Here is an 11148-nt window from a genome sequence, read left to right as displayed (position 1 = left end):
CAATCTAAATGTATTGGGCGTGAATTCAATGTTCAAATTGCTATCTGTCTCCACCATCTTGTGGAGACATCTTAAACTGCATCTCCTGCTGTCAGCGGTTCCACCTGCAGAGACAGTGACGGCCAATCTCTGGAGTCAGTGTTGTATGTTCAGTGTAGTTTATTCAAAGGTTTGTTCTGGACCGAATATGGATGCGGGTGCAGATTAGATCCAGATTATGAAAACAGTGAAACCAGGTTTGTAATCCTTGGCAAAAATGTAAAGGCCTTCAGTTTTAAGTTGGCTCCACCCAACTGCTCGGGTGCAAGTGTCTAGCAGGTTCCACCAGCACCCAAACCAGTATTTCATTGCACCTCCGAGTGCTGAGGAAGGAATTACTGCCTTTTAGTGAGTGGGCTAAAACGTCAACAGACATATTTTAACATTTAACTTAAGTCCTCAATGTTTTGGATGTAGTTCAAGATGTGGATCTTATTATTTTTGTTTTTTTACCGGGTACAATAAGCTGGAATTCTTTCACTTTTTAATTTTTTTTTTATTTTTTTATTTTCTAGAATAAAATGCTTTGTGTTTTTTCACTCTTGCTGGAAGAAATCTGATATTTGAGTCAATCAGTGGAAATGGGCGCCCTGGAATTGCCCGGTTTCTGGACTAAGAGAGCAGCTTTCTGGCTCCTTCAGCTCCTCGTGCTCTGCTGCATCGGAGGGAAATGTGAGATCCAAGAAAGCAAACCCTCACCTTCGAGCAGCTTCTCCGGAGTTAAACCTTTTGAGAATGAATTCGATGACGCCCAAGCCTTCCCCGAGGAGGAGCAGGAGAGCCTCCCCGTGTTCACGATGGATTACGCCAGGATTCAGGTCCCTTTTGAATTTACTCTGTGGGTGCTGCTGGCCTCCTTTGCCAAAATTGGTACGTTCCAATACAAAGAAATGAAATGCAGATCAGCTTTTTACAAAAAAAAAAGGCTCTTAACCACAGAAACACTTTGACTTTATAGGCCCATAAAGTCTTAAGAGCAAAATTAATGAACCAAACAAAATTCTCAGGAATTCTTTTAGAAAAAGGAGGAACATCTTATTTTCTTTGGTGTTAAATAGATGCTTAGGACCTCTTGTGCAACAACACTTTTTTTTTTTTTTTTTTTTAATTGTTTGCTCCGAGTCAGTGCAAATCAGCAGGTATCACATGGAGCTGCATGGACAGCAGTTTTGAGCCCATATTCCCCGGTAGATTTTTCTCCGGTCATGAGTTTTGCTGCTTTTTACACAAATCCTTTTGCAGTGATGACTGGTGTCATCCATCCATCCATCCATCCATCCATCCATCCATCCATCCATCCATCCATCCATCCATCCATCCATCCATCCATCCATCCATCCAGTGGGAGGAAACTGGAGAACCTGGAGAAAATCCACGCAGACTCGGGGAGAAAACACAAACTTGACTTGTGTTATTTTAGGCCCAAAACAATTCTTTACGTGTTATCATGTTGCATTTTACTGACGAACAAATATTCAGTTAGCTTATCCTTTGTGGACCCTCAAGATGGTGGTCATGAAACTGTTTTATTGAAATACTAAATATCATGGGACCATGTTGAGGTATATGTCATTTTTGGCACTTGCACCAGGATGAATTCATGATTTCTTTTCTTCTCGCCAGGTTTTAACATTTATCACAAAATCACTATCTGGATCCCGGAATCCTGCCTCATGATCTCCATCGGTCTGATCGTCGGTGCCATCATGCACTCGGTGAAGGAAGAGCCCCCGGCTATTCTTTCCTCCTATGTCTTCTTCCTCTACATGCTTCCGCCCATTGTCTTGGAAAACGGCTACTTCATGCCCACCAGGCCGTTCTTTGAGAACGTAGGCACGGTGCTGTGGTACGCCGTGGTGGGGACTCTGTGGAACAGCATCGGCATCGGGCTTTCCCTCTTCGCCATCTGCCAGCTGGAGGTGTTTGGCATCCAGGACATCAACCTGCAGGTCAGGTCAAGATGGCCGTAACCTTTTTATGACTGGAAAAGGTCAAAGGTTACACTTGCACGTGTTAATGCCATGTGATCTTTGAATATATATTTTTTTTTTTCGTATTGTAATTTTCCACATTGCCAAAAACTCTCGATATATTAACTCTCCTATCATGCGGTTTTAAAAATTTTTGTATGAAATGACTTTTTGTTAATTATATCAGTAGGTTGAAAGATGTGGATTTTTAATCATTTATCAAATTCAAACATCACGGGCTTAAATATTTCAGGATATTCGAAAGGGAAACTGAACTTTTGGCACTCTAGAAAATACTGTTAAAGGTAATCATTTGGATTTGAATTAAAGTTTCAGAATTTCACAGCACTTATTTCTAATTAAAATTGAAAAGAATAACAAAGTCACTTTATTTACCGTTTATTCAATTGCGATATGTTATTTGCACTATTGCTTTTAGGAGCGGATTATGTTTGTGTTGTGTACTGCTCCCGAGGCTGACTTGCCTGCAGTTATTTCACAGACAGACCATTTTTTTCCCCTTTCCGTCTCATTTATCCCGCTTCGCCGCAGGAGAACTTGCTGTTTGCATCCATCATCTCAGCGGTGGACCCTGTGGCTGTGCTGAACGTGTTTGACAGCATCGGAGTCAATGAGCAGACACATATAGTCATATTCGGAGAGGGACTCTTTAACGACGCTGTCACTGTCGTGAGTATTTTGTCTGCTCGTTGCAAGTTTGGAAAAAAAAAGGGTATGATAGTGTATGAATAGAAAGGCCTTTATATTTGACCCATCATGGATGTGCCGTTAACAGAAGGCAGACTCTTGGCAGGGGTTCAATGTTTTGCTCAGGAAATCTCAGGAATCGAACGAGGTGTGTAACTCCCAGAGTTACTCCCCTCAGTATCTTAACCTTTGAAAAAAATGTGCGCGGCGAAACTGCTCCAAAAATGAAGATAATTTATTTTACATATAGTACAAAAACGTATTCTCCCGTGACGTTTCAAGCAAACATACCAGTAGCCCCTTCCTGAGATGCTTACCAGAGATAGACATTAACAAATATGGTATTGTGGCGCCATTTTTAAAGAGAATGATCATGTGATTGATTCCCTCCTTTTTTTTTGTCACATTAACATTTTAACGATATAAAATTATAAATAATTTAATAATGTTAAAATGTTGTTTTTTTAAACTTATATAATGATAATTATATCATATTAATAAAAATATAATTATAGCGATGCTATATTGTTAAAATGTTAATATGACATGATATATATATAATAAGAGGTGCAAAAAAATCCCTCCTTTTTTGTCATATATCTTGTCATATTCATATTTATACACCATGAAAAGATAAATAATTCTATAATGTTAAAATGTTATTTATTTTTATCATATTAATTATTATATTATATTAACTATAAATAATTATAATTATATAATATTATAAATGTTAAAATAACATGATATATATAACAAGAGGTGCACAAAAAAGGGACGGAATCAATCACATGATCAGTCCCTTACAAAATGGCACCACAATAACATTTTGTTAACACATCTTTGGTAAGCATCTGAGGAAACGTCATGTGAGAATACAATTTTTTGTATTATATGTAAAAAAAATTTGTGTGCACATTTTTTCGAAAAATTGAAAAAATAAAACATTTGCTTTTTTTATTGTTTTACAAGCAGCAGACAGCATAGACAAGAAAAAAAAAAAAAAAAAAAACCTGATCAAAATGTTCCGTAAATGTTTTCCTCAAACGTTGACATGGTTCGGCATACCTTTAGGCAGTCTCACAGAAAACAATCTGTTTAATTTAGAAGTTCTGAGTTAAATGTGAATGTGAAGTGTTAGAAGGAGGTAAATGTGGAGTCGGTAATGCTAAAAAAGTCATGACTTCAGAATGGAGAATGTATGGATCGACAAAGAATCGCTTTGCAATGCATCCTGATATTGTAGTGGACTAATGTATTTCTTAATATTTATTATCACTTGTAGTTTCACATGAATGAAAACCTGAAACGATTATTTTAAACTATTATAAGGACGGATCCATTTGAGGACACCTGGGCAGATTCACGATCCCAAACGTGAAATAATTGATTTGAATATCATCGTAACGGTCAGATGATCGGAGCTCAATTAGAGGAGAGAAAGAAGAGAGAAAAGATTCGATCAATTATGTAGAGAATAGAAAAATGTTCGATATGTTTGTTAATCAAACGTGACTCAAGGCTGTTTAGAAAAGGAAGCAGTAAAAGATTCAAGCCTGCTGTCTTCCATCTCGTTCGGCCGGTTCCTCGAGGTTTAAGGGAAACGTCATTCGTCGTCAGCCCTCCCTATTTCTCTCTCTAAGTTTCGCTTCAGAAGACGGTTTCGCTCGACGCAAGCCGACACTGATTGTCCTCACCAGTATTCTGTCTCGCCTTGGCCAAACATAACATCGCTGCCGAGCCTGACTTTAAAACAAGAAAACTGTTTCAACAAAGGTGCCGCACAAGCAGACTCCTGGAAGGATTCATGTTGCTGAACCTGCTCCGCCACAGATTTATTTGATCAGGAGTTGTGCCGGTCTCCCCTCGCCTAAGTTTGATGTCGAGAAAATACACCGATTTCACTGCTTGTTTGTCCAACGCTTTGTCTCTGCAGGTACTCTACAGCATGTTTTCCTTCGTGACGGACATGTCGGCCGTCGAATCCACGGACGTGTTCCTGGGCGTGGCGCGTTTCTTTGTGGTGGGGCTCGGGGGCGTCATCTTTGGCCTCCTGTTTGGCTTCGTGGCGGCGTTCACGACACGGTTCACCCACAACGCCCGTCATATTGAGCCCCTCTTCGTCTTCATGTTTAGCTACCTGGCGTATCTGGTGGCTGAGCTGTTTGCCATATCTAGCGTCTTGGCGTAAGTGGACACTTGGACCCGACGAACCTCACTCAACCGTTTACGAACCTCCCGAAAACTGTTATCAACCCACAATCGTCGGCGTTACGCTTCCAACAGTCTTGCGCTCTTGCTTGGGTGTTTGGGAGGCATCGTAGAGCGATAAAAAGATTGGACACTTTCACAAATGAAATAGCACAAAGCGGACTCACGCTAATTCACGCTTGCGCGAATGTGGACCAAGACTTGTATGCTGGGCACAACCTACAAGCAGATCAGATGCTTCTTTCCATGAACCAATCAACATGAGGAACGGAACAACATGCTCAATCAGCCAATAGCGTGCCATGTACGGATCTACTTAGCCAATGTTATTCCGTGTGAGATCTCGCGTTGGTAGTGAGAGTTCGCAATTATCTTTGTTTAGCAATTTTGTAATTTGAGTTTAATTTTAAAATAATTTTAACTGTTTTTTTTTATCTTTTTAGGCTAGAATATCACTATTTCATGACGAAAAAATTATTCAAATAACGCAAAAAAAATAAATAAATAAATTAAAAAAAATCCAAGAAGTAGCGAGGATCCACTGTATATCTATACAGTAAATGACACATAATTAAATTCTCCCTGTTCTCCCTGCAGCATTATAACCTGTGCCATAACCATGAAGTACTACGTGGAGGAGAATGTCTCACAGAGATCCTGCACTACCATCCGCCATGTCGTCAAGCTTCTGGCGACCATCTCCGAAACCCTCATCTTCTTCTTCCTGGGTGTGGTGACGATAACCAGTGAGCACGAGTGGAACTGGGCCTACATCGCGTTCACGCTCATCTTCGCCCTCGTGTGGAGAGGAATAGGTGACACCCCGCAACTCTTTGGTCCTATAAGCCGAATCCCCAGTCTATGCAGCGCTGCTGTATCATTGCACCTTCTCTCCTGCAGGCATCCTGGTTCTGTCCCAGATCATCAACCCTTTTCGCACCATCCATTTCACGTACAAGGACCAGTTTGGCCTGGCCTACGGAGGCGTGAGGGGGGCCATCTGCTTCGCCCTGGTCTTCACCCTCCCAGACAACATCAACAGAAGGAACCTGTTTGTCACTGCATCAATTGCCATTATTATATTCACTGTATTTATCCAGGTCAGTCACACACACACACACAAACACACACATACATACACACACATATATAGAAAAGTAATAATTCCTACAATAATCCAAAATTGTCTGCATAACTAATTTAATCTAGTGATGGATTTCTTATCCCCAGTAATTTCTTATTAATTTTCTTCTATTATTAATTATTTATTTATTTTTTTTTTTTCAACAGTTTCAGTGATGTCTCTGATTATTCTTAAATTTTGGATGAGTTTGGGGAGGATTTGGGCATCATTTTTCTTTGCACTTTTGTTGATTATTTTATTTAATTATTTCTGAGAATGTTTTATTTCTGATTCCTTGGAAATTTCTGATTTCAGTTTAATTTTTTTCAGATTTCAAGTGTGTTTTTTTTAAACTTTTTTTTATTGAATGTTTAGAAGATTTATTTTGAAAAAAAAAAAAAAGTCATCTAGACTGATTTGAATTCATTCTTATTTTGTACTCTCTTCTAGGGTATCAGCATCCGTCCAATAGTGGAATATATAAACATCAGGAGGACCAACAAAGACCTGGACACCATCAATGTGGAGATACACAGTCGGGTGGGAATCATTGGTTTCCACCATTGAAGCTCTTTCAGCAGCTCTCGGGTTCAAATTCGATGTCCTCTCTTTAAATTCTGTCAGGTGATGGAGCACATAGTTTGTGGTATTGAGGATCTTTGTGGACAGTGGAGCCACTACTACTGGAAGGACAAGTAGGTTTTCAAAAAAATCGTCATGACAAAATGGGATATTTTTTGTGGATTAGAATGAACTTGTTTTTTTTTTTTTTTCTTCTGTCAGATTTAAAAAGTTCAATGATCGTGTTTTGAGGCGTATCCTTCTCCGAGACAACCGGGCCGAGTCCAGCATCGTGTCTCTTTATAAAAAACTGGAGCTGCAGACGGCCATCGACCTTCTGGACACACCACTGGGAGATCTCAGTGCGGCCCCGTCCATTGTTTCTCTGAGGTAAGTTCCAACGATGAGAGACAGAAAGCCTTAGACAACCAAAAATAACACTTAGGATAATTATTCCAATCATTCAGCTGAAGGTTGACCCTAATGCTATCTTTCTATGGTGCAAAGATTAACTTATTTGAAATGTGAGTGTAAATTAACACAGTGCTACTTCTTCTTTCTTTGCCCTTACCAGATGTATTTCTGAAAGATTATGAAACAGAGTCTAATTAAAAGAGATAACATGGGTAGAAACAGTAAAGCTGAACTGGATTTCAATTGCAATTTTAGCTTTTTTTTCTAGATTTATTGCCATTTATCTCAAATAAGATAAGATAAGATAAGATACGATACGATACGATACGATAAGATAAGATAAACTTTATTGATCCCCATTGGGGAAATTCTTTTGTCAGAGCAGCGTAACAGTGATAGTGTCAAAAATATGAATATAAATATAAATAGAGAGACACTTATAGGATAGCAAAAGACATCCACAAATAAATAGACAGCAAAGAGAGAACAACAACGACAACATCAAGGATAAGAATGGTCAACAGAATGGAAAAGAAAAAAAAAGACCGTAAAGGTGAAAATGGACAACCAAAACGATAGGGAAAGGAATATAAACAGTGATAATAGTAATGACAAAAATGATCAAAAATAAGCAGGATGCGAATGGGCTGAGACCGACACGGATAAAATAGACAACAGAGTGTTGACTGGCAGAGAGTAGCAAGCTGGAGGGCGTGAGGACCTGAATAGAGCAGTTAAAATGGCCAGGGGATGTTTAAACTTTCTTTGTTTTTAAAGATCTGTTGAAAACAAGGATCCTCCGTCGGCAGTTGTTGTATGAGTTTCCGCTGAAGGCAGCTTTCTTCAATATGTGTTCGAATCTAACCGAGTCTAAAGAAAGTGTGAGATGAACTTGTGTGAATGATTAGAAAAAAAATAATCCAAGTCAGGGAATAATTGCAAAAAGTAAGGAAACGTATATAGACGAGGGGACCGAATCTGTGGTTTCGACCCCCCACAGCCTGTCCAAGTGAGCACAGTGGAGGGATCTTGTCATAGCTAAACTGTTTTTTATCAGACAAAAATCTCTTTAAATAAAATAAACAAAAAGAAATGGGTACAAGAATCAAGAGATTTTTGATTTTCATTGTGCAGACACACTGAAATTTTACAGCGAGAGCACCCAGCTTGGAGTATGTACAGGATAATAAATAGACAGACAAGTCTTTTTTTTTTTTTTTTAAATCAAGATTAGGGAATCACACTTGCAAAATTTCGAGCTTCATAAAACAATTAAATAATAACTGTACATATTAATCTCTGCATTTTTACTCGCCTCAGTCTATTTAACAAACCTTATTTATTTTTCTGCTACATATGACTGCGTCTCAGAAGTTTATCTGTGACTTAAAGGCGTGACACCGAAATAAAATATAATTTCATTTAATGATATATATGTTTTTGGCAAGTCAGCGAAACAATCAAAGAAACATCCATGCAAAAATCAAATTTAGAGCCAGTTGATTGTGCTATTTCCTATTTTATACGAATTTCTGCTCCCTAATTGCGATCCACGGTGATGCTACTGGTAATGAGCAAAACATTCTTTGATATTTCCTTCACCAGCGACGAGAGGAAGGAAGCGTCTCGACCAAAGAAGAAGTTCCTGGCTGCAGACGTGCGGAAAATGCACGACATCCTGTCAAAGAACATGTACAGGATCAGAGAGAAGGTGAGTTCAATGTTAATAAGGAAGAAATGGCATAAATATCGATGGCAGTCGCTGTTTATCACACATTATTTATCATTTTGGTCGGCGGCAATATGGCTGTGAAATGTATGAAACTGAATGGTTTAAAAAATATAATTCTTAATGATTAATGATTCTATTGTAAGTCGCTTTGGATAAAAGCATCTGCCAAATGCAATGTAATGATTAAATATAATATCATATGGATAAAGATCATCCTCCAGCTTTTATTCCCATTACACATGTTTAGAGCCGTATTACAACTCATTTTAAATGTTTTCCACAGTGGTTTTATTAGAGCTTAAAATGCTTCCTTGTTATTTTTTCTTTTCTCCCGGTTGCGCAGACGTTGGCGTACACCAACAGACACAACATGCAGGAAGCCAACCGAGCCAGGGAGATTCTGATCCGCCGTCACGCCAGCGTCCGGCGCAGCATCCGAGCCGAAAGCTTCCGCGAGGCCGTGAGTTTCTGTTTCCCGACGACTTCCGGAAAAATCTTTCCGTTTCACACTCGCGTGACTCTTTATCTCCTCCTCCAGCCCGTGCGCAACATGCCCAAGTCCCAGAAATACTACTCCTTGCAGCCGGGGGACCTGGAGTCGGGGCTCAGAAAGCGTAGCCATGGTATGTTTGCGATCATTTGTTCTGATTTAATGCTTGTTTTCTGAATCTGATTTAACGCGTTGGGTCGGCAGGAAGACGCGAGCTGGAGCGTCCCCTCGCCTCCGGAGCGTCGCCGCGTTCCTCTTCTCGCTCTGCGATACCTTTGAGGAGGCTAAACACCATCAGGGAGCCTCCAGACGCAGGCGGGACGGCTGACCCCGTGCTCCCTCCCGGCGTTCTGGACGGGAGGCGTCCCGGAAGCACACGAAGCGGGAAGGCGCCGGTTCCTACGCCGAGGAGGCGCAGCTCCGAGCGAACGGAGAAAGATAAAGGTGATTCCGAAGAGGAGGGAAGATTGAGCCCCCCCGCGGTCTCGTCGCCTCGGGGCTGGAGGCCCGAGAGCCACGTTTTCGGGGGAAACGAGTCCGAAAACCCTCTGCTGGGACACTCATCCCAGGGGCCCGCAGGGTCCTGACAATAATCGTCTCGGGTGAGATGCAAAAATGCAAAAAAAAATGCAAAAGCACGAGCGAAAATGTGAAAATAGGACTAACACAGATGCTTAAGTTCACAATTAGGTTTGGCAGCAGATGTCGATGGATTTATCTCCATTTTTAATGAACCGAAGACAGCTTATATCATGTATATACACAAATCTGTGTGTATTTGCCTGCGCTCCCACAACGCCCACTCCTGTACTATCTCAAGTCCCAGAACATCTTGATCTTTCCAGAAGTCCAGAAAAAGGGTACGGTAAAAGGGAAAGAAAGTGAAGTGTGTTTGAGATGCACGGTGGCACACGCTCACGCCGAGATGGACCGTTTTTTCGTGTTTCTCTCACAATCCGAAAACACGCAGAAGGCGAATTGGAAAAAATCGGAAAACGAGCGAGCGGTTGTTCGTCTCTATATGAGGCCTTGCGATCAAATGGCGAGGGGAAGGATCCGGCATCCCCGTTACCCTGAGTGCAGCTTGAGATGTAGATAATGGACGGCTGGATGGGGAGTGTATTTACGCTGTGCTGCGTGTTTCTTACGGAAACTCTGAACAAATGAAAGGGATTCTGCACTCCGCCGCCTCCACGCAGTTCCTGTGAGTCAACAGGAAGTTCATTTGTTCCTATGGGAACCTGAGTGACATGAGATTTTATACCAAACTCTGCTTTACCTTTTTGTTACCTTCTGTTTCTTACTTGAATTTTATTGAACATATGAGATGTTTGAACCAGGTTGTAAATTTTAATATGACAATGTTGGACTCTACAAAGATGCATAAAATATTTTTATGTTTTAATGTTAATTTCACCTTTTTTTTTTTTTTTTTTTAATGTTTGGTTTCACAGCCAAATCTGCTTGTACACCAAAATAAATCTATGAATGGCAATATTATCATATTGTTTTCTCTAAACTCATATATTTGCGAGGTGATTTAAATAAAAATGGAAACATAAACTGCCAATTAATGACAAATAAAAATGAGAAAATACTTGTATACTGTATTTTTTTTCCACTGTTACCTTTCTATCGTAATAAAAGCTTCGACACACTTTCAGCTTTCGGATTTGTTTCTTTGAAGGTTGAATTTTTTTTAAAAAGGCTGTAAACACCAGATGGCACGCGCTGGCCGATAAGACAGTCAACGTGAATAAATATATTTTGGGTCATTTAAAATGTGCTAAAATTTTATTCTTTGAACGCAAATATCATTTTCAGCAACAGATTTTTTTTGGACTACTTGAATAGATGGAATAAAGCCCTTTTGCCACCCCGGCCGCGGCGACATTGACTG

The 11148-nt window shown here is 40.1% G+C and overlaps 1 protein-coding gene across 1 annotated transcript; it reads left to right on the top strand.

The window, feature by feature from the left end:
* Positions 1-342: 342 nt before the first annotated feature.
* On the top strand, positions 343-10843 carry LOC147233544 (sodium/hydrogen exchanger 2-like). The gene is made up of 13 exons (XM_086148463.1): positions 343-909; positions 1663-1988; positions 2562-2699; positions 4654-4904; positions 5526-5743; positions 5829-6028; positions 6502-6591; positions 6676-6746; positions 6835-7002; positions 8632-8737; positions 9102-9218; positions 9297-9381; positions 9453-10843. Exons 1-13 carry the CDS (start codon positions 621-623, stop codon positions 9833-9835), a joined length of 2442 nt encoding a protein of 813 aa, XP_086004589.1. The 5' UTR covers positions 343-620; the 3' UTR covers positions 9836-10843.
* Positions 10844-11148: the final 305 nt, after the last annotated feature.

The sequence above is a fragment of the Fistularia commersonii genome, chromosome 6 (assembly GCF_037954325.1).
Source record: "Fistularia commersonii isolate RoL2024-O1a breed Wild chromosome 6, RoL_Fcom_v1.0, whole genome shotgun sequence".
Classification (NCBI taxonomy): Eukaryota; Metazoa; Chordata; class Actinopteri; order Syngnathiformes; family Fistulariidae; genus Fistularia; species Fistularia commersonii.
The sequence above is the reverse complement of the archived record's forward strand: the minus strand, read 5'-3'. Positions and strand labels throughout refer to the sequence as shown.

Coding starts and splice junctions, on each gene's coding strand:
- LOC147233544 (XM_086148463.1), top strand. CDS start 621: ATGGGCGCCCTGGAATTGCCCGGTTTCTGGACTAAGAGAGCAGCTTTC. Junction 5,744..5,828: donor CCTCGTGTGGAGAGGAATAG/GTGACACCCCGC, acceptor TCTCTCCTGCAG/GCATCCTGGTTCTGTCCCAG. Junction 9,219..9,296: donor CCGAAAGCTTCCGCGAGGCC/GTGAGTTTCTGT, acceptor CTCCTCCTCCAG/CCCGTGCGCAACATGCCCAA.